Source organism: Phaenicophaeus curvirostris, chromosome 24 (assembly GCF_032191515.1).
Source record: "Phaenicophaeus curvirostris isolate KB17595 chromosome 24, BPBGC_Pcur_1.0, whole genome shotgun sequence".
Lineage (NCBI taxonomy): Eukaryota > Metazoa > Chordata > Aves > Cuculiformes > Cuculidae > Phaenicophaeus > Phaenicophaeus curvirostris.
Window position 1 is genome coordinate 987,485 of NC_091415.1, and position 23,109 is coordinate 1,010,593.

Here is a 23,109-nt window from a genome sequence, read left to right on the forward strand (position 1 = left end):
CAGCCCACCTCCCAGCTAGCCCAGTGCTTCCAAAAGCCTGTACTGGAAGGAGCCAAAGAGATCAGGTAATACGTGTCCATCAGCAAAGGCTGTCAGAGAGCGGGACACATGGACACGGTCCATCACTTCACTGATTTCCATGGTCCAAAAGCCTAAACTGAAACTGCAAGCACCCAGCATCACTAGGAAACAAATTAGGAGGGATTTCACAATGGTGTCTGAGTAGGTTTCGCCTAAAAAGCCACCAGTGACACAGATGAAGTGTCTCAACAGAAAACTTTTCAACATTCATATGATGAAAAAAATCATTTCTTCACCATACCTTTCTTGCAAATATCAAATCACTTTCTAAACCCTCTCAACCCATTAAACTACTTGTGCTGGGTTTGAACTTGCCATTCTTCACCTCCCCACTCCTACCAAAGGGATCTGAAAACTGAAACAAAGCTGCCTTCGGGGCGGCAAGCGATTACTGTGTGCCAGGGGGAAGGGAGAAGGATATTTCAGAGAATGAATTATGAATGATGAGCACAAAGCAAGTGAAACCATTGCGGTTTCAAGACAACAATAGTTTAAAGCAGCACGTGAACCAGTAATTGCGGGGAATGGCAACTGTTCTGCCTCCTTCAGTGGGTGCTCAATCAGATGCCAATGATATTCTAAATGTCAACACTTTGCTATTTCAATTGCTTACCAAACTGTGTAAAATTACAGAGAAAAAAAGCCTTCAAGTTGTTTTGCATGTGGAATCCAACTAACTGGGTGTACTGGTTACCACTAAGTCCCTAAGACCCCCCCACTCTCAGCTTGTGACCGAGGCCCCCAGGGGGTAGAATGGCCTCTGCCATGTTCTGGGGATGCTTGAGCGATCCAGAAACATCCCCTCATCCCCTCGGTGAGTCACTCCGAGACAACAGCAGCAACAGCTTTCCAACTGGGAGCTTTACACTTTGAAAGGGTAGGGATTGTGTTTAAAACGAACACGTTAGGCTGGTAATAGCAGGCTCCTGCGGCTGTGCAGATGCACAGAAATCAACCTATCATTTTCTCTCTGTAATTAATTATAGGATGCAATTGATGCAGATCTAATAAGAATGCTCCCAGCTGCCAGGTCCTTGAAACTACTGCAGATGAAAAAATAGAAAAGACCAAGGGACAGTGAATTTGAGAGAGGAATTTGAAACACAAGGAAGGAAAAAATCTTTCTCAGAATTACCTGTGCTCTGAACAAATGCAGTACATGGTACATGATATTTAATGCCCTCTTAATTAAACTAAAATTATGCAGGAATGAAACAGAAACCTGGAACAATTTGCCCTGCGAAAAGCTGTATCCTAACCAGAGGGAGTATTGAAAAAGCTTAGTGTTATCGGGGTAGAAACAACCGATGCCTTGCAGGAACTGGTTGTTCAGCCTGGAGAAGAGAAGGCTCCAAAGATACCTTAGAGCAGCTTCCAGCGCTGAAAGGGGCTACAGGAAAGCTGAGAAGGGGCTCTTGAACAGGGAGAGCAGGGATAGGACAAGGGAGAAAAGTTTTGAGCTGAAAGAGGGGAAATTGAGATGAGATCTTAGGGAGAAATGTTTTGCTTTTAAGCTTGGGAGGCCCCGGCCCAGGTTTCCCAGAGCAGGGGTGGCTGCCCCATCCCTGGAGGGGTTCAATGCCAGGTTGGATGGGGCTTGGAGCCCCTGATCCAGTGGGAGGTGTCCCTGCCCATGGCAGGGGTGGAACTGGCTGGGTCCCTTCCAACCCAACGCACTCCATGCTTTTAACTGGGGGCTAAAAGTTAAGTGGAGCCTTCTGAACGTTCTGGTGCCGAGTTCAGAGGAATAAGATGCTGAACTGCCCTGCCCATCCTTTCTACTGTCTGGCTTTAGAAACCTCCAAACACTGAATTTGTTTTCTAGTCGTTCCAGTCTCAACATGAAGTCAGATGATGGGCTGAGACCGAACTGCAAAACTGCCCAGATAACGACAGCCATCATCAGCATCCCCACGCCGCCGACCCTCACGCCAGAAGGCGAGAGCCGGCCTCCGCCCAGCAGCCCCAGCCACTCCACGAACATTCCCACCACCACCACGAGCAACATCGTCAAGGTCTCTGCCTTGTAAGACATCTCATGCACAGAAGGAGGCTGGAAAGACCGGTGCCCCCTCTCCCTCCACACCCCCACGTTCCTTTCTTGCTGCAAATTGTGCCTGGATGGACCAACCTGACATTTTGTCATCGAATTAGCACCGGAGACCCTAACGAGGCAGCTTTCTTCAGACTGGCATTCATGCTGTGGACTGAGGAAGGGTTAGGAGAGGGAGGAAGAGTCTGGTTAAAGGAAAAGCCTGCATGGAGAGCGTGTTGTGCCATGGTACAGGGCAAAAACCACCTGCAGAGGCTGGAGAGAAAGCATCATCGTGGCAAAAGGAGAGTCAATAAAGCAAATGGAAATATAACACTGTGTATCGCAGCACCTTTTTAAAGGTTTTTAATGGATAATATTTATTCATGAGGAAATGACTGAAAAAGGTGAAAAACAATGGATTTTATGAATTTTTTTTTTCTTCATGGAGCAGAACCTTAAAACCAACCAAAATTTCACATTTTGTTTTTCTTTTATAGGAAAAGATTTAGGCAAAGAAGCCACCCGTCACAGAAATCTATCCCCATCCTGCTGTGTGTGTGCGTGCGGGCGTGCAGAAACCTATCAGAGCCACGCTGGGTCACAAAGAGCAGAGCGCACTCCCACGATTGGGAAAACACGAGTGCGTGTTCTCTGCACGCACGCACACACACGACTCGTTCACCCTGGATGGCGTTCTTTATTTAGCCAATTTTGTATCCGCCTTTTAAGTCAATACAGTGCAATTGCAAACAGTGTGTTTGTCTGCTAATTATTGTCTGTGAAAACATATTTGTGGAGAAAAAAAAAAAAAGACAGGCTTTAGTAGAGTTTTAGTCCTACAGGGGCATCTGCTTTCTATTTTTGTTATCACTTGTAAGAGTGCAACTAGAATACCAGTTCTGTATTTTTAAAAAGGAAAAACACAAGGTAGGATTCTTTTTTAACACTGAACACAAATGGCAAAGAGTGAGAAAGCACTGAACTCAACCGCATCGAGCATTCATCAGTCTGACAGAGGTTTCTTGTAATGCGTGCCCATGCTTTTTAAGTTTGGGTTTTCTGTATCAGTTTCTTTGCTAGCACTGGACATAGAACCCAATGTAAATAGTAGCCAAATAATGTCTGGATCTATACTTGATTATAATTAACCCCTAAGCCAAATAACTTGCATGGACAGAGAGGTATTTGGCTTTTTCACAGTCCTAGGGCTACAGTTGTCTCATTAATGGCTTCTGGGTTGCACTAATTTTGGGGGTAGGCTAGGTTAGCAGGGTTAGCTCTGCTCTGATCAGCACAGGATCCACAGCTTGCGTCCACCTGAGGAGGGCATGCAGTTCTGGAGCTTGGAAAGTATTTCATAGAATCATTTGGTTGGAAAAGACCTGTGAAACCATCGAGTCCATTTGATGAAGCATGGGACAGACAGCATTTTCCTTCCGCAGTTCTACTCTTAGTCTAGGAGAAGTCACACACTTGTAGACAACCAAACCCCCCAGTAACACTGTGAGAAGCTAACACCACTAACCAAGATATGTCAGAGCCAGCCCCTCTTTGAGATTGCTTTAGGAATGATTTACTGTAAGGAAATGAAGCATAACTGATTTTTCCCCCTTCACTTTTTTCTTCCATTCTGCCTTTCTCAAGTCTTTCTCATAAAGGGTGGGATCCCCTAAGGGCAGAGTGAGGGACAGCACCACCCACCTCTTCCCTTGTCGCACATCATTTGGCTCATTCCTGTGATCAGGCCCAAGCATCTCCCCAAGGCCCTGCACGCGAGCGGCAATGTGCCCAGCCCCAACAGCTTGTAGATAATACAGAAACATTTCAAGTGTCCTGTTTCTGAGCAGTGATCGTACCAACACTGGCACTAAAAGAACTACTCAAAGCATGTCTGAGGCTGATTCAGCCAAGGGATGACTCTTTAAGGTCTGTCCTGATGTAGTATTTAAACAGATATACACGCATACGCATATAGACACACATACACGTATCGATAGATAATAGACCTACATGCTGACTTATACATACGAGCTAGCAATCTGCTTCATTAGCACTCCTAACCTATTAGCCCACAGAGCAGACTCAGCGGCTGACGCATTAACTCAATACCCTCCATAGAGACATCCTAGGAATATTAGGGCTATGGCTAAGCCTTCAGCAGCTGCACCAGCTTCCAGTCATTTATTCCAGTGCTGTAATATGTTACCCAAAACTATGTTTAGTCCTGGTTTAAATTATTAAAGCCTTTTCTGCTTCCTGTAGGAGGTTACACTGCAGTTAATCTTACCATTATCAGGTTTTTCTTCATGTTTTGATTTAATCTTTTCATTATTTGTCACCATCTGCTCCCCATCTGACCACCCTCACCCTTGTAGATCCACCACTCACCACCCTGCAACCACCCGGCACAGCAGGAGGGTTGGAGGCAGCTCTGCTGACGAGGTGCAAGTGTTCCTTCCAGTAATCGATTACCAAGAGTCAGGGACTCAACATGGATTCTCAGTGCTGCCTTTCTTATTCCTGTTTTACCATGGAGTGGTGAACAAGCCACTTCATCTCTCTGCACCCACTTCTGCATCTGTAAATAGCAACCATGGCAGCCCTTGCCTAAAGCACTGTGGGTGTGTTTAATTGCTATCGACCAAAACACTTTTTGAAAAAACAACAAATAATCAACATTTTTAAAAGGGGGGGAGGGTGGGAAGTAAAGGAAAAAGCCAGCCCATGGGGTCCCTGGCTGGCTGCTTGGGCTCAGATAGTCAAGGCAGCCATGGCCATTGTTCTCTTCTATGGAAGAAGAATTATTATTATCTTTGCTCAAAAATACATGGCTCGCCTCTTCTACCATTACCACGGCAGGTGCTGCCTGCCCAGTCGGTACCTCGGCACAGCCTTCCAGAGGGTAAAGACAGACAAAACTCAGGAAGTCTGAGCCTAGAGGAACAGGGCTAAAAGTATTTTTAACGGAGGCATTGGCTCCCTTTACAGACTGAGCTGAAATGTTGAGCAATGCTTCCGAAAGCACCTGAAAATACACTACGACAAAACCTGCCTGGATTGCCCCGCACAGACACTGTGAGAGCACTGAAACAGCAAAACCAGAATCCATCACCATCCTACCAGTGGTTGCTAGGGCACGAGAGAACATCCTTCAAATGGAATGCAGGGGAGCAGGGACAGCACTTGCACAGCAGGGCATGGGGACTGCACTACAGCCGCTGATTCCTGTAATGAACGGAGACAATTAGCTTTACTAAACTGCTAGGCTCTTTATAATCTCTAAATAGCAACTGATAAGCCATTGCTGAGATAAGGCTGAGTCAATCCTGAAAATCCACAGGCCAGAACTTCCCTTGCAGGATTGGGACTGCTCTCTCCAGCAGTGCCCAGTACCACCACGCCTTACCAGCATCCCTCTCCCTTCCACAAGGCCACACACACATATAGGTACAGACCCCAAAACCAGCACAGATCCCTGCAGTCCTGGTCATTCCTGATGCACAGCGAAGGGTGTGGGCTCCCTCCGGGAGGAGCATCCACTAGCATAGGTAGGTCCTAGCCTCGATGCCTTCCTGAGAGGCAGGTGAACAGCTGTTCACCAAGATGGCAATAGCTGTTGGCAGTTTAATCCAAAAGCCTTCTCCCTCCCTTAAACTCCTTAGGAGTTTTTATAGTTTTAGAAAAGTTCCTTTTAAAAAGACAAAAACAGGTTGGTTGTACCAAAAGCAAGTGGAAGGGGATTCAGCCTTTCATAAAGCAATATTTAAAATATCAAAGGAGCAACACCTTTTTCCAAGTGTTTTGTTTCCTTTCCAAAGCCTTTTCTGAGGGAAATTTATTTTCACAGCTTTCCAGTGTATTCTATTCAGAGATTCACTCTCTGCTCACCTGGCGCTGGGCTGCTCAAAGGAGGAATCACACGCCATTGGCAAAGAAAGATGAGAAATACTTTTCACATCTAGGCTTTGACTCCATCTATTCTTCCTGAAATCCACCTTTTACCTTCCTTTTCCTTTCAAACTCTTAAGAACAGAGAGAACACCTTGGTACCTAAAAATTAAAGCATTAAAAGAGGTAATCTGTCCTCTACTGGCACAAGACCCTTCACTGCAATGGAGTGCATTGCTTTCTCCAGATAAGACTTAAATGTCTCCAAGGAAAGGACTCCCTGGAGAGCTGACTCCAGACTCTTAAATCTCACTGTCAAAGGTTTTCCCCTGCGTTCAGCCATAAATCTCTTTTTTCACCCTCCCTTGCTGCTATTCTACCCCTTGCACCATGTTCAATTACTCTCCTTTCCACATTTCAAGCAGCTGCCTACAAACAAAAGAGGAATAGCAAACCTTCCACAGCAAATCCTTATCCCAGAGACAATTTTTTGTCTGTTAAGTAATTATTATTGTTAAAAGCGAACTGGGGAAAATGAAAATGAGATAACGCACATGGCCTTAGTGTGGAATTAAACTAACAGGCAATTTAGAAGCCTTCTTACAGCAGCCAGAAATATTGAATTTGAACCAATACTACTTGTTTAACTTCAGCAGTCAGTAACCCACCAGCACAGCATCATTCTAATTTAGACAGCTTGAGGGGCAGCACACAGAAACCAGATCCCTTCCAGCTGAAGAAAGCAATGATTCTTTGAATATTTCGCTCTTTTTAAGGACAGACGTTATAAACGTTGCATCTTACAAGTATTATAGAGAAAACTCACTATATTACGAATCATATTTAATTTTTGGGTTACAAACATCCCTTGGAGCCTGTAATGTCTTCTCCATGTCAGATTATGACAGAGTTACAAAGGCAGCATCCACGAGTGGCTGGTGAATGTCAGCAGCTTTGAACTGAGGACTTTATTCCGCTTTTAAAGTTAGGTTACTTTTTCCACAGAATTTACCAATCACCTATAACTTAATTGATTTATTCTTAAACCACTTATTTTCCACCAACTCTTTAAGGAACTGTACTAGATACACAACTTCAGAGTCAGGTTTTTAGGCTTCACATTTAACGATGCTATAAACATTCTTCATAAGGGTTTTACCTTTCTAAGATGTTAAAAGCAAGCAGAAGCAGGGTGCACAGGAGAGTCAGCATCAGGAACCTGTGTTCTACTCCTGATTGTCTTGATGAACCACTAAGTGACCTCGAAGAAGTCATTTCACCTCTCTTTGCCAATTACACAAGCTATGTAGAGGTTAATACCTCCTCTTTCCATAAGCAAAGCTCAGTTCACGAACACCTACAAAACAGAGAACTCGAAACAGCAAGTGAACCAGGAACTCGCGTTCAGAACGCGAAAACCCTCAGGTGGATCAATCAAAAGATCAGGTGACAAAGAGCTTGTGAAAATCCCTTCCCAAGTTCTGTTGGCAGTCAATAGTCTGTTACGTTGTGTGTATACGTGTGCACGTGTTCCTTTTCATTCCAGTTTAATCTAGTGCTACTTGCAGCGGTCACACAGCTGCCCAGGTGAGACCTTTAACACCGTTCCGAACGCTCTTCTCCATTCCATTGCGACTCTGACTGGGAGCTCCCCCCAGCTCCTCGGACCAATGAAGTATCTTACAAAACACGTGTGATGGTCTATTTTTGATAAATCAGTGAGGCATTCCAATGCAATGGTGTTTTCTTTAGGAGTTTTATGTTATGAGAAGCTTTTGACCTTATTATTTTCTATTTTCGTACTATAAATGGGCTTTGCTTACAAACATCAAAGGACAGATACAAACTGTACTGTATACAACTGCAGGTAGCTTCATTTGAGAACAACTTTCTAGAAGAACCAAGTTTCCTGTTGTCTTCTTTTGGAATTGTAGTGCATATGTTGAAGCTTGTATATCATTTACAGTATTGAGTCTTGTGCCACTGCTGTACCTGATGTATCCAATCTGGATTAAACAGAGTATGTGCCACAAAAACCAAGATGCTGTAGATTTCTTCTAAAACAAGCCACAGAATCATGGAATTGTTTGGGTTTGAAGAGACCTTAAACCCCATCCAGTTCCACCCCAGGCCATGGGCAGAGGCACCTCCCACTGGATCAGGGGCTCCAAGCCCCATCCAACCTGGCCTTGAACCCCTCCAGGGATGGGGCAGCCACTACTGCTCTGGGCAACCCAGGCCAGGGCCTCATCACCCTCATCGTGAAGAATTTCTTCCTGAAGTCCTGGGAGGTTCTTTCAGAGAGCTTTGGGTGTTGGCCTAAGCCACTCAAGGCGCAGTTAAATACTCATAACTCTTACTTAAGCATCCACTAATGAAAATAGCAAGAGATTACAGGAGATCACACACATACCTACATCCATCTCCCACAGCATCCTCCTTTTCAATGTTAAGAGTCACAACAAAATTATTCTTGGAAACAAAGTCAGGTTGTCTTGGCCACTCCAAACTACTGACAAAACATGAGAATCCCTCTCTGGGGTAATTTGTTGTGACACAGAGGGAGCAAAGCAGGCAAAAAGGCACAAAAAAAATAAGGAGAGAATTACTGTGTTTAAATTAAGAGCACATCTTATGCCTCTCTTAAAAGGCAACTCAGTTCAGGCCAGTCTTGCATTCCACATTGCAAGTAGGGTCAGCTCGTTTCAACTACAAAACACGTAGAGCTGATCTGATATTAACCACACCAGAAAGTGCCACTGAGGAGCACTATTTCCCATTTTCAGAAGCCTTTAAACAGAAATCAAAATTACTTATCCAGTGGCCTCTGACAACCGCTGAGAGAAGGCAAAAAGAGCTCTCAGCCCTCTTCTCTCCTGCAGTAGAGCTTGACGCTCGTAAGGGGCCATCATCACCCCAGCAACAGGAAAACCCCACATCCCAGCCAGGACAGCATCTCCACCTGCCATCCAGGCTGCATTTTCATGCCACTCATGGACTGCATCCACCTCTCAGCTCTCCTGAGAGACAGTCTGAATTCCAGAATATAAAGTTCAGACACAGCACAAAGTGTAGTTCTCAAAATCAATTTGGAAGTTGCTGAAGGGGAGTAATCAAGCACTCCTGGAGGAAACTGTTTTGTCAAGTTAAAGTAGTGCTCATTAGAAGTACAGCTCATAGCAGGCAGGAAAGTAATTTTACTGAGGAAATTCCAGCCTGACACAGACTGTAACCGCTCGGGTGACCTCCAAGCAATCCATGGAACCAGCCGAAGGAATCCATCTCTGTGACCCCAAACACCAAAACTATAGGATGAAGATAAAGAATCCATGCGGAGCCAACCTCAGGTCAATACCCTGAGCCAGCCAGAGCTCCCTCCTTCTGCTTCAGGACAGCTACATACAAGACAGTGCAACCCAAATAGGAACTACCAATTAGTTTTAGCATTAACAGGTAATTTAATTTCTAATTAAAGCTTTCCTGTAAGTGTTGCAAGTCTGACACTGCTGCACCCAAAGGGACAGAGCAATTATGACTGCTGCATTTTTTTCTCCATAATTAAGCCATCCTCTACTGCACAGCTTGCCCTACACGCAGCTATAGAAATGTTATTTATACAATGTTAATTAAGTAGATTAAAATTAGCAATGAAATGCAGGTTTCCCTCCACCACTTAACTAGTAAATGATCTGTACCTTGTGTTTAATAAGAGAACTATGGAAAATTGAATGATCTCCAGCTCTAACCAGGCTACGCAGTCTCACGGTGAATTCATCTTCACTCAAAGGTCATCTGGAAGATGCAGGTCAAGCAAATAAAACTGGGGTTGGTTTGTGTTTTCTCCTTATTGAGATTTCTTACATATAAGTGGCTTTTCCTTCGCTTACTTTGGGCTGTAAAGATCACAAGTGAACATCCAGCTGCCTTTCATTTCCTTTTATTAAAAACTTGTAACACCGTCACCGGAATGCACGGAAAACATTTACCCAGGCACAGCCTGTTTATCAAAAAGACGTTTTTCTTGACTCCCATACATTTGCAATTGCCAAGGTGCTCGCAGAGCAGCAGTTTTGTTTACACAGACAACATCCACTCCTGGTACCAAGCAGCCTGTCTGTAACAGCAGTGCCACTGCATCAATCCCCACTTTTCAGCAGCTCCTGGAGGTAGATGGTGTTGGCGTGATAGGCATTCGCCCAGCTCCATGGCCTGAAACCCTTCCTGTAGTGAGACACAGCAGCATAGTAGCTCTGCCACGCTTCATAATAGGATTTCCAGTAGTTTTTGTAACTCCAATTCTCACATGGAACACCATCATCCCAAGAGCTGCCAGAGCAGTCATCCCCAGTTTTCCTTGGGGAAGGAGTAGGGATTTGATGGCAATGGCTTTTCTTTGGTTTAGCGTTTTGCTTCGGAGCTTTCTTTTTCGCTTGATTTTGCTTTGGGACTCGTGATGGCTCCTGAAGCTTCTCTGGTGTAGAACGACCCTGATGCATTGTGGCAACACTGTCCCTCTCCTGTGTATCCAAAAATGCTTCTGAGTTATTTTCCCTATTATTGAAGGAAGCCCGGGAGCTGCACGACCCATCACTGTCATCAGAAGAAACACCATTTGCTACTGCTTCTGTATCACATTCCGCCTCTTTCCACTCCATGCCACTGTTTCTGGGGAGCTCACGTTGTTCTCCTGGGCCTGAATAGCTCCTTAAGATTTCAACCTCTCTCTCCAACCCTTCTTTAATGAAATACTCATAATCCTCAACAAAGTCTGAGAAGTTCCAGGGCTTGCTCTGATGGTTTTTGAAAGAAGACAAACATGGAATTCTGGGAAGATTGTTTTTTAAGACCTCCTCGTCTGGAGGCAGAGTGTTATGTTGTCCATCCATTCTGGAAATGGTTTTGACTCTATTCTTCTGTTCCTTGCGGCAACTGGAAGTTTGGGGGTTTCTGCTGCTTTTTCCTGTATTCACAGAATTCGTGGACTTTATCTGCTTTTGCTTCAGCGCCTTTTTTGGCCTTTCTACAGAAGAACTGTCATCCGGAAGATTAAAAAGAGGCTGAGGTTCCTCTGAGAAACTGTTCTGTACGGGCTGCAGTACTGGCTGCTCCGGTCCAAGACACACAGTGTCAGAATTCACTGAAGCGTCTGTCTGTGTAACAGGTTTGACTTCTACCACCCCATCTCCAAATTGATCCATCATTCCAGGAGGAATAGGCTCTGCACAAAAGGGTAACAAGCAAGCACTCAGTGAAGGTCATTCCTCTACTAAAGAATAGCTCTGCAAAACCACAGGGAAGACATCAAGACACGTTACATTCAGGATACAAATCAACCCCTTCAATTCTTGAAAGAACTCAGATAGCCAGAATGTTTTCTTCATGGAAGGCATCAATAAGTTGATCACAATAAGCAGCACTGTGCTACTTCTCACCTGTTTTTCATATCCTACTTAGCCAGATAAAAATCAGAAATTATGCCAAGGCAGCAAATGCAACATCCTTTGCAAAACAGCTCCTGGGAAAGCAAGAGTAGCAAGCGTTCCTTACTTCAATTATTCCCTCTTTTTCCTACTGCATCTTGCAGCCTGAGAAAAGCATAACAACAGATTCCTGGAAATCAGGTCATTACCATAGAATAGTTTTAGTTGGAAAAAGCCTTTAAGATAATCAAGTCCAACCATCAATCCAGCCCTGCTAAGTCCCCCACACCAGACCATGTCCCCAAAGTACAACACCTCCAAGAACAAGGACTCAAGCACCTCCCTGGGCAGCCTCTCCCAGTGCTTGGCAACACCTTCAGTAAAGAAATTCCTCCTCATATCCAGCCTAAATCTCCTGTCACATCTTGAGGCCATTTCCCCTTGTCCTGTCACTGGCCACCAGGGACAAGAGACCTCGCTAAAATCTCCTTTCAGGCAGTTGTAGACAGTGATGAAGTCTCCCCTCAGCCTCCTCTTCTCCCGGCTAAACAACCTCAGACACTCCTCATAAGGCTCCTTGTTCTAAACCTTCCCTGGCTTCACAGCTCTTCTCTGGATATGCTCCAGCATCCTGATGTCCTTCTTGCAGTGAGGGGCCCAAAACTGACATAGTTACTTATGTATTCACTACAGCAACAGCTGGATGCAGAGCTCCTCTCCCTATCCATAGGCTTGCACAAAGTTCCTGTTCCTTCACTTGCACAGCTGAGGCAGTTACATAAGGAGTCGTCAGAACCGAGTATGAAAAACCCAAACCAACAGGAATGCAGCTTCAGCAGGGAAGAGGCACATCAGCTCCCTGCAGACTCATCCAGAGCTCCAAACAGAGAACAACCAACCCAAACCAGCTGCGTTCACAGAGCAGCACGTACCCGGCAGAGGAAGAAGCTGAAGATTACATTTCCGAGCGATTTTCATCATCATGTTTTCCTCCTCCCCGCGGCAGCAGTACGTCACAGACAAACCCAAGGTTCCTGTGGCAAACAACAGAGCACGGTCACCTCACCAAGGCCAGCGGAGCTAGCACAGGCTCAAGAAACTTGCAACTGTTCTTACCAAAGCGCCCAGCTCTGCCAATACGATGCATGTACGTTTCCCAGTCCACAGGTACATCCAGGTTGATAACCAGGTTCACCTTCTCAGCATCGATCCCTCGTGATGTCTTGAAAAAGCAAGAAGAGAGAAGGGCTTGGTAACTGATACGCTGAACATATTTAAATGAATAAAACCACCAAGGAGTAACCGTTCACACAGGAGCTTTGAGTTGCTGACACCATAAAGCAACGACAGGCTTCCAGACAGACCACAGTATTAAATGTGAGCAGCTGGAGGTGTTCAACGCCTGGCTGGATGGGGCTTGGAGCAACCTGGTCCAATGGGAGGTGTCCCTGCCCATGGCAGGGGTTGGAACTGGATGGGCTTTGAGGTCCTATCAAATCCAAACCACTCCATGGTTCTATGATCTAATTCTCCGAAGTAAATTTATGTACAATACTCACGCACACTGTAAAATACAAACTCACCAAGTCTGTGGAAATCAGAACTCTGCAGTGGAACTGCTTTAGCTTTGCCATGGCATCAAGCCTCTGACTTTGGTTCATGCTGCCTGAAAAGACAAACATGAGAAACAGATTGCACTCTTCAGCTTTATGCCCCTCTAATTCTGGGAAACACTGCTTTGTACAATTGTATGCGAGAACAGAAATAAGGCTAGGAGAAGCTTCCTCAAAAAACAGTTCTAAATAAGTAAACAAGGGATGAACAAAGACTTGGAAATAAGGAAATCTATTCAAAAATAGCAAATAATGGTTTTCTAAGAGAAACCGATTATATGGACACTTAATCCATTTGAACAACACCGATACTACATAAATTTTAAAGATATAAACCATAGAAAACACTGTCAAAGAAAAAAATTCCATGTTTCTAACAAACACTGGGTGCCAGCTCGCAGCTTTTTATAAAGAAGCATGAAATAAGATACATAAATCCAACATCTGCATCCCAAAGAAACACTGCTTCAACCTACAGCACCACTAGACTTTCTCTTCACAAATAAGCCAATGCACCCATCAGACATTGACAGAAATGACTCCCAAAATTATTTGAAAGCAGGAAAGTTAGTTAATGTAAAAATGAATTAAAGTCCTAGAGACCAATAACGACTCAAATGATTAAGAAAATCATTTATTAAACCAGAGGCCACACAAACTAAGATTTAAGATTCATTTTCCTATTTTACATCATCTTTACACGCAAATTCACTAGGATTGGGATGTTCTGAGCAGACTCACCTGAAATGCACTCAGCAGGAAAGCCCCTGGATGTGAGGATTTCAGCCAGATGTTGAGCCCTGACAGAATACACCAAATGCAAACTGTTAAAAACACCGCAAACCTAACAACTCTTGTGCATTTCTTTCCAACAGGCTGTTCTCCACAGCCAAGGAATGCGTCCCAGAACTCTCACCTTCATCTTTATGTCTCAAATAGTCACCTCAGGTATGGAAAAGGGCATCAGGGCATCAGCTCCCACTGTACTAAACCACGTAGGAGGTACCTCGATGCTAAAGCATTCTTTTAGTTTCACCATTTGCTACAGCATTCATAGAATCACAGAACGGTTTGGGTTGGAAGGGACCATGAAGGTCACGCAGTCCACGGGCAGGGACACCTCCCACGGGATCAGGGGCTCCAAGCCCCATCCAGCCTGGCCTTGAACCCCTCCAGGGATGGGGCAGCCACCCCTGCTCTGGGCAACCTGGGCCAGGGCCTCCGCACCCTCACAGCAAAACATTTCTTCCTGATACCCAAGTCGAAACTTCTTCTCTTTTAGTTTAAAACCGTTCCCCCTTGTCCTACAGCTACAGGTCTCACTAAAACGTTTTTCCCAGGCTTATCAAACCTTTTTAAGTACTGAAAAGCCACAACAAGGTCTCCTCAGAGTCTTCTCTTCTCCAGGCTGAACAACCCCAACTCTCTCAGGCTGTCCTCATAGCTCCAGCCCTCAGATCATCTCTGCAGCCTCCTCTGGACCTCACTCCAACAGATCCACATCCTTCCTGTGCCAAAGACTCCACACTGGACTCCCTCACCCTGCTGGCCACACTCTTTCAACTGCAGCCGAGGACACTGTTGGCTTTCTGGGCTGCGAACACACACTGCCAGCTCACATCCAGCTTCTTGTCCACCAGGGCCCCCAGGGTCCTCTGGTTGCATTTGAGATCTGGAATTTCTGCGCTGCTTTGGGACCTTATGAGTTCACTCACAACCATCACTTGCCAATATGCTTTTTAGAGATTATGCTTTGAATTTATTACCTGCTATGCAAGTTTGAGAAGACCAAGGCTTGATTAAAAGGAACCTTGCTGAACAACTCCTGCAGGTGCCGGGTTTTTTCCTCAAATGTTTTGTGGGGAAGCGGATGGGAATTCACAATTTTGTAATACTGCTTCAGCCCTGAGTATAAATGCAAAAAGTGATCAGAATCATAGAATCACAGAATCACCAGGTTGGAAGAGACCCACCGGATCATCTAGTCCAACCATTCCTGTCAAACACTAGGATTAGGGACTTCCACAAAACCATGCACGCTGCAATGCTGCAGCCAAGACACGTCGCTGCAGCTAAAACAAATGAGCCTGGTAAGAACCTACAGGACAGTATTTTCTTAAAAGGCTGAATGTATTTTGATTGATACCAGAAAGTTACATTCATCACTGATGTTTTAAACACATCAATGCAATAAAATAAATACATCGAAAACCAATCAACCCACCTGTGGAAAGAAACGATGAAGAAATTCATATTTTAAAGGTACGTATTTTGCGTTTAGTTTACTCTTCTTAATCTACTGAGAATGGTATCACTCTGATATAATTTCCCCTTACCAATAAGACTTGGATCAGTAGGGTTCAACCTCACGAACGTTGGCTCTCTCATGTACCTGGTCAAAGCATTAGCTAACGACTCAGGATAAGTAGCTGAAACAGCGAGCATCTGTTTATTGGCTGGCAGTGAGGAGTAAATCCAACTGTGAAGCAAAGAAATGGCAATGACTAACAAAAACGTACCTAATTTACTGCTAAATTACCTAATTTACGTACTAAATTTACTGATAAATGCATAAAATAAGTGTTTTTCTTACTTGATTTGTTCCTGAAAGCTGCCTTCTTCCAGAAGCTTGTCTGCTTCATCAAGAATGAAAAGTCGGATACTGGCTGTATTCAAGTAGTCCAACTCTATGAGCTGTTTTATCCGACCTACGTAAGAAGAAAAAGGTTAAAGGAACTTCCAAAATACTAAGTGAAAAAGCTCTATCAATTAATTTTTTGAAAATTTTATTTTAAGGAGCATTTTTAAAAGACACTCTCACTAAAAATACCTGGTCTTAAATGTCTCTAGTGCTGGCTTTTGAGACTACTTCCTATTACTAAGAACACCCAAAATCACCCCAAAATGATTTCCAAAGCCCCAGTTACTGCGCTCCAGCTGCAACGCGCTAAAACACAGCGCAGCAAAGCTCATCCATACCTGGGGAGCCGACTGCTATATGGCACTTCTTCAGCCGGGCCCTGTCCTGGCTCAGAGGGGTCCCTCCAATGAAGACGTGGCACTCCAACCCTTCCATCTTCATTCCAATGGTTGTGATGACAGCGTGAATCTGCACGGCAATCTCTCGCGTGGGAGCCAAGATCAGGATCTGTGAGGGCCAAGAGTTAAATCTGAGAGCTGCACAACAGTTCTGAAGATCAAAGCCTGCTGTTGAGCCACCATGATCTTCAAACACTGCATCTGACAGCCTGCGTAGATTTGTAAACATGTGCAATAATGATTACTTAATGAATAACTTTGTATGCTTGAATTCCATAAATCAGAAGAAAGGAATCGTTTGTCACAAGACACCCAGAATTGTGGCTGAAAAAAGAATATGCTGTACAACACCACCTTAACCACACACACTCAACAAGTCCGATCGACAAGAGGATATTTAGAAGCAATTCCTGAACACCTCCAGAGAAAAACTCAAGAGTAAAAAAAGCCAAGCGTAATAAATTCCACAGAATCACAGAACAGTACGAGTTGGATGGGACCTCAAAGCCCATCCAATTCCAACCCCTGCCGTGGGCAGGGGCACCTCCCACTAGATCAGGGGCTCCAAGCCCCATCCAACCTGGCCTTGAACCCCTCCAGGGATGGGGCAGCCACCACTACTCTGGGCAACCTGGGCCAGGGCCTCCCCACCCTTAGCATAAAGAATTTCTCCTGAATATCTAATCAAAATCTTCCTCCTTACAATTTAAAGCCATTCCCCGTGTCCTATCACTACAAACCCCCGCACAACGTCCCTCCGCAGCTTTCCTTCCGACTCAAACCTCCCCACGGTTCTAAGAAACCCAATCCCGCTCCCGTACCGGCGTGAGGGGGCCGGGCCGGGTCTCACCTGCGTGGCGGGGCTCTCCAGCAGCACCGCGTCCAGGGCGATGGTGGAAAAGACGCACGTTTTGCCGGTGCCGGACTTGGCCTGCACGATAAGATCTGCAAAGGGCGGACACGGCGGTTACCGGAGCCCCCAGGCCGCCCCCCGCCCCGGCCCGGCCCGGCCGCTCACCCAGGCCGCACCGCCCCAGCGGGATCGCCTTCAGCTGCACGGGCGACGGCCGGTGGAACCCGGCCGCCTCCAGCCCCGCCAGAACCGGCGCCGACAGCAGCAGCGACCCGAAATCGGCGGGGCCGCCGGGCACCAGCACATCGCGCGTTCGGAACCGGCCCTCGCCCGCCGCGGGCGCCGCCATCTTGGGGGAGGCTGTGGCGGCGGGCGAAGTCTCGCGAGAGCGGCGCAGAGCGCGCGCGCGCTACAAATGAGCGGTTTGGAAATCTCGCGAGAGCAGCCCGCAGCGCGCGCGCGTTACGAAATGGGCGGCGGGAAGATCTCGCGAGAACAGCCCTGAGCGCGCGCGTCACGAGTTGGGGCTGAGGGAATCTCGCGAGAGAAGCCAGGCGCGCGAATGAGATCCGGCGAAATCTCGCGAGAGCCACCGGAGCGCGCGTGTTACGAATGGGGGCCGGGGAAATCTCGCGAGAGCCGCCTCCAGGCGCGGGGCAGCAGCGCCCCCCATCCCCAGCAGGGGGCGCGCGTGGCCGAGCTGCGAAGCCTCGGGGTGCGGCCTCGCCCCGGGCTTCACTGGTCTCATAGTGAAGACATTTCCCCTAATAGCCAAGCTAAACCCCCCCTGGTGCAGCCTGAGGCCAGTCCCTCTCGTCCCGGGCTTCACCGCTGTGTTGGTGAAGAAATTTCCCCTAATAGCCAAGCTAAACCTCCCCTGGTGCAGCCTGAGGCCAGTCCCTCTCGTCCCGTCTGTGTGTATGGAAGATGGAGCAGCCACCGCTTCCCTGGGCAGCCTGTTCCAGGGCCTCCCCACCCTCATCGTGAGGAGATTCCTCCTTAATGTCTAGCCTGAATCTGCCTCTCTCCTGTTTGCACCCATTGCCCCTAGTCCTATCACTACAAACACTCCCTCCCCTCATGTTTGTCTTCCTGATGAGGGAGAAAAAGTCAGGCTAACCCTCTTGAGTTGTTTTTTTTAAGTATCATAATATTTTCCTATGAATATCTGAGTACCAGCCCCACAGGACGACGAAGAGTTTCATCTCGAGAGCTGACCCCTGCCCCATCGGGATAGAGCAGATGGCAGGGGCGAGGTCCGTGCCTCAGAACAGGGGTAACAGGATAGCGATCTGCAGGCATTCTGCTAGGTCCAATTATTTTTTAATTTTTAAGTGGATATCCTTGCTGGTCCCCAAGGGGAAACGCCTGTCCAACAGGAGATAATTACCTCTGGATAAATCTGGGAAAGGAGACGGAGTGAGACACCTGGTTGCAGCAAATGGTTGATGAAATACAGCCTCGCGTAACCCTTTTAAATTGATGTGATTTAAACAGACAGCGCAGAGCAGTCAGAAGTGACTGTTCCCATGGGGGAAGGGCAGGGAAAAGGTGATGAAACAGCCCAAACCAGCCAGCGCCATTCACGGCTCCCCCTCTGTTTTCCTCACATATTCCTTTTGTCCCTGAGGCAGCACGCATGACACCCGATGTGATCTGGAGGCAGACGTTGCTGGCCGTGGTGTGTTGTTAATGAGATGCCCAGACCCATCACCGTCACTCAGAAAGATGCTGCCGTTTGTAGGGATTCATTTAATTTTCCATCAGATACAGGAGGGAGGATTCCAAACCATCTCAATGTCTGTGTGCCAAGACACCCTTGGTCACCACGACCGGCAGATACATTGTCCCTCTCCTTTTGATTCTGGCCCTCACCCATGAGGCTGTGGCAGGTTTAAGTCAAGCACCCATAGCTGTATCAGTTGATGTAATAAAAGTTTGTTTCTCCCTTAACCCTTGTTCCCACAGCTGATCCCAACTCCTACTGCTGCTAACTTGGTTCCAAACTGTATGTTGTGTGCTCTTTCTTGAGTACAAATAGCCCCATCCTCAGCCTTCAGGCTCTGTTCTACCTTTGTGACTCTCAGGTGCTGAATTCCCATTGTTAACATTCACATGTCAGCCCAGCCAAGAGGAATCTGCAGCTTTGCCGTGACATTGCTTTGGTTTTGCTGGCAGTAAGGTCAAAAGGAAGTATTCCTGCTCAAAGCAGCCTTTGGAAATCTGGGCAATTGAGCCGAATACTCTGCAGGCAGAATAGGTAAACAAGAACCTGCCTTGGATTATTCCTTTAGCTTCCAAGGATTTGTCTTCTATATCTGCCCAGACATGGACTTATTCAGAACAAATCTTGATTTACATCATATTTATAAAATATTTTTAAAGTGAGATAATCCTATCCTCCTCTTCCAGATGAGTTCAGATTGAGACAGTGAACTTTCTTCGTTCCCTGCAGCACCTGTGACTCACTCCGGAGTGCTGTGTATTTGTGTTTACACTGCCATGGAAACAGTGTTTGTCCTCTGTACAGTAAAGCACATTACAGTGAAAGGGCCATTGACAGCAGCATAGACAGTGACTTCATATCAACCACCAAAAATCGACCCCAAGCACCCTGTGAGTTCACTTTCTCTTTAGAAGAAAAAGCTAGATGGCAAATTACCAAGGAGCAGCAACTCCGAGGCAGCAGAATCATCTTTGTGGCTTTAGTAATTGGCAAAATCTTGGATGTTTTCCCAGCAAGCTCAGTGCATGGAGTTGTTATAAATGATGATGGTGGTGATGATGATGATGGGGTATCACTCCATGGATTTCAAGTGGAATCTAAAGGATACAGGGGAGTCACTGCAGATGCAGTGATAGATAAAAAGAAAGCAGAGCTCAGGGTATCAGTATATATATATATCAGTGAGAAAAGCCAGTAGTTCACTTCTGTCTTTTTCCCGAAGATAAATAAATATCAGCCCATTTTAATCTTAGCTATGCTTTTATACCAGGGTTTGCGAAATTATTTTTCAGCTATTTTAGTATGAGCAGGATCTAGGTCACCAAAACGCAGCCAGCCGAGATGTAATCCAATAGTTCTTTAAACACGAGGCAGCACAGCAAATGCACAAGATTTCCTTACCCTGGTACTTATTCCTGGCTCTCCAGTGAAAGCAGAGGAATATCAGGAACTGGAGTTTGGCTGGAGCAGAGTTAAAAGTTTTAGTGTTGAGATAGGAGCACAGTGAGGTAGGGGCACGTCGGGAACTTCAAAGGCCACAAATGCAGAGACTCTATAAAATAAATTCAGCTTAGTGGAAGAAATGGTCGCATTTTCAGGGGTAATTAATCTCTTTATGCACAAACAAAAAAACAGAATTCAAGTTCTGACATCATATTCTTACTTATTTTATGTGGATGTTTATGCCCCAGTGGCTTTAAACAAAGATAGATGCAATTCAGGTCACGCTGTGGCCGAAGCGGGCAGAGAATCGGAAAGATCTGCAAGGAAGTAAAAATGAAAGAAAACTCAGTGATAACCACGCTTGTTGGTTCAGCAAAGAACGGTCACGTGGAAGCCCCGAGAAACCAGATCAATGAACTGAAAGACAACAAATGAGATGAGCCTTCAGCTGTGACGGGATGGATGCTTTCTCAGATGGGAAAGAGTGAGGAATACGCCACTCCAAAGCGTGTTCTATTTTTTGCCCAAAGATCTCAGTTTTTCATTTTATCCTGCAATAAAGCATGTAGATTTCTGCTTAGGGGTGTTCTATTCTCAGAGACCTGATTTTCCACTGTACTGCACCATCTGCTCGCGGTTTCCACCACGGCTGAGTGGAAGGAGCGCAGAGCCTGGCACGAAGTCTCGATGCTGCTGTGAACCAGTTGCCTACACGGAAGAGAAAAAAGGCTGCTTAGTAAGGAAATCCTGCTGAGAAAATAGTTCAGATTTTTCTCTTCTTTTGCAAGTTCCCAGCAGTTTGGAGCACATGAATATTCTGATCTTTTCTTTATTCTGTGCTCATGAACTCCTTTATCAGCCTCATGGGACACAAGCAGCCCCGGAGGCTGAAAAACTGATCAAAAAGATGACTTTAAACAGAGACAAACGGAGGCGGAAAACTCTTTCTGTTCATTTGCTAGCAGATCATGCTGTTCAGTGTCCTGCAAGTGTTACGGGAGCTTTCTGGACCGCAGCACCTGCCAGTTGCAATTGGCCTCCTAAATGCTAGACGTGCTGGAAAATAGAATACTGTTTAACTTAGATTTGATGCTTCAAACTACCGTGTTTATCTTCTCTCTCTCTTGTACTGCAATAGTCAAAATGCTGTGAAAAAGCATCAGTTAAAACAAACTTAGGAATATATGATTTTTAAAAAATGGTAATGTAAAGAAAACATTGGAGAGAGCATCCTGTGCGTGGGATAGTCCTGAGTCTGAGTTCATGCAGTTTGTCATGATGCCAAAGCCATAGTGCTCATCAGCAGTCTGCTTTGTCTGGACATGGTAACACCAGGAGAACAGAAGTCGTTCCCTCTTGATGCCTCCTCTTAACTTATTCCTCGCCAAGTGTACAACAATATCTAAAAATGCTGTTGTTCAAAGCTGGCTTGGATAAATCAAGTTTAACAATCAGTTTTGAGCACAAACCAGATGAACCTAGGTCCCTGTGTTATAAATGTGAAGAGAAAAAGCCATCATGCTTCAGCCTTGGTGCTGTGCCACAGGGAAGAAGTAGCATCTGCATATTGCTCTCTGGAACCGAGCTAATACACCAGTTTATAAGAGCACAGCACCACAGTAGCCTGACTGCGTCCAGAAGCATTTGGCCAATGCCCTCAGACACGTGGTGTGAATCTTAGGGTTGTCGTATGCAGGGATAGAAGTCGGACTCGATGATCCTTGCGGGTCCCTTCCAACTCAGGTCACTCTTTGATATGATTCTGTGACCAGTAGCAGAAAAGCAATAAAGGTTTTGAGTCACCCAAGCAACCCAAAATCCTGGATTCTTGTCTGAGGAAAGGGTCATTCACTGTACGATTAATAATTGGCAAAGGTAGCGTTTCAGCATGTAGCCTCCACATGGTGCCATCCTTCTGATTTCTTACCACTGCCTGGCTGTTCAGCCCCACCATCTGACACCCGACACGCTCGGGCGGGCTGGGGACAGACAGACCCAAAACCCGGGCCGGGGGGAACACCAGCTGGCCAGCAAAGCCGGCCAGATTTCATGGAAAAATCATAGCAGCGCTCCTTGGTTTAGACTTTAAGGAAGACTCAAGACTGGCAGGTATCCCGCTCACATCATAGCCTGCCCCGCTGGAAGTGATTAACTGTTTTATAAGGTCATTTCTTTAATATGTTAACACCTTCACTGCTCCACGTTCCTTGAGGAGAGATGCAGCTTCCATGCGTCCTTAAAGGACAGGGAATGGAAACCCTGAAATGAGGAGAGATGGGAAATTTTGAGCACTAATAAAAGAGGTGCTGGAAGGATCAATAAATGTTCACGCTAGAGTGTTTCCCAAACACACAGGAAAAGGGCAGCTCGGTATTTCTTATTTCAATTGGATTTGGACACAAAGGTCAGCTTTCAAAAACACACAGGATTTCTACAAACAAATAAAGAAACAAAACCCTATTACCAGCTATAGACAATGGTTTCCTTCAAACACTAAAGACATGGAAAGGCAAAGATTTTAGCCAGTCTTTGATTTATAGCAAAAAGCAAGTAATTAGCTTTTTCATCCCAATTTGAAAACTCAGAGTAGCATTTCTCATCCTATCAAGTTCTTTACCACTGCAGAACGATTCAGATAAACCTTACTGACTCATCACGGGGACCTCAGCATTTAGCATCTTACAAACACATTCATAGAATCATGGAATGGGTTGGGTTGGAAGGGATCTCAAAGCCCATCCAGTTCTACCCCTGCCATGGGCAGGGACACCTCCCACGGGATCAGGGGCTCCAAGCCCCATCCAACACATTGTGCATATAAGCTGAGAATAATATATATACAGTTATATTAGAAATGCTGAAAAACGCAAACTCTTTCAAATAATGCAATGCTGAAGTTTGATAATTCAAAAGTGCTCGTGCTTTTTTCCTGGCCCCTCTGTCCACCTGTTTAATTTCCCGTGGTGACAAGCAGTGACAAAGGCTGCTGGTCCGAGGTACAAAATCCTGCC

At 45.8% G+C, this 23,109-nt stretch overlaps 3 protein-coding genes and 1 long non-coding RNA gene across 8 annotated transcripts in view; 2 read left to right on the forward strand and 2 right to left on the reverse strand.

Annotated features, from left to right (window-relative positions):
• KCND3 (potassium voltage-gated channel subfamily D member 3) overlaps window positions 1-2,563 on the forward strand; it is a 109,649-nt gene extending 107,086 nt beyond the window's left edge. For 2 of the 4 annotated variants that reach the window (XM_069876106.1, XM_069876107.1), the window contains exon 8: window positions 1,907-2,562. In XM_069876106.1, the coding sequence (XP_069732207.1) occupies window positions 1,907-2,111 (205 nt within the window). In that variant the 3' untranslated portion in view covers window positions 2,112-2,562. Of the gene's footprint in view, window positions 1-1,906 lie in introns of all 4 variants that reach the window. The other 2 variants (XM_069876108.1, XM_069876109.1) reach the window with 2 other exon arrangements.
• Window positions 1-23,109, forward strand: part of WDR77 (WD repeat domain 77) — a 199,523-nt gene that overhangs the window by 80,110 nt on the left and 96,304 nt on the right. The window lies entirely within an intron of this gene.
• Window positions 6,803-17,290, reverse strand: DDX20 (DEAD-box helicase 20). Of its 2 annotated transcripts, none has more exons than XM_069876096.1 (12): window positions 17,095-17,290; window positions 16,927-17,021; window positions 16,017-16,185; window positions 15,631-15,745; window positions 15,374-15,516; window positions 14,804-14,942; window positions 13,779-13,837; window positions 13,008-13,090; window positions 12,541-12,646; window positions 12,357-12,458; window positions 8,422-11,222; window positions 6,803-8,058 (listed from the first exon to the last, which is right to left on the reverse strand). In XM_069876096.1, the coding sequence occupies exons 1-11, from the start codon at window positions 17,276-17,278 to the stop codon at window positions 10,141-10,143; spliced, it is 2,277 nt and encodes a 758-aa protein (XP_069732197.1). In that variant the 5' UTR covers window positions 17,279-17,290; the 3' UTR covers window positions 6,803-8,058; window positions 8,422-10,140. The 2 variants fall into 2 exon arrangements, with proteins under 2 accessions (XP_069732197.1, XP_069732196.1); XM_069876095.1 differs by having other exon boundaries at window positions 6,803-8,061.
• LOC138730580 (uncharacterized) lies at window positions 20,690-22,802 on the reverse strand. Its single transcript, XR_011339046.1, has 3 exons — window positions 22,221-22,802; window positions 20,907-21,145; window positions 20,690-20,806 (listed from the first exon to the last, which is right to left on the reverse strand). It is a non-coding gene; the product is annotated as an uncharacterized lncRNA (long non-coding RNA).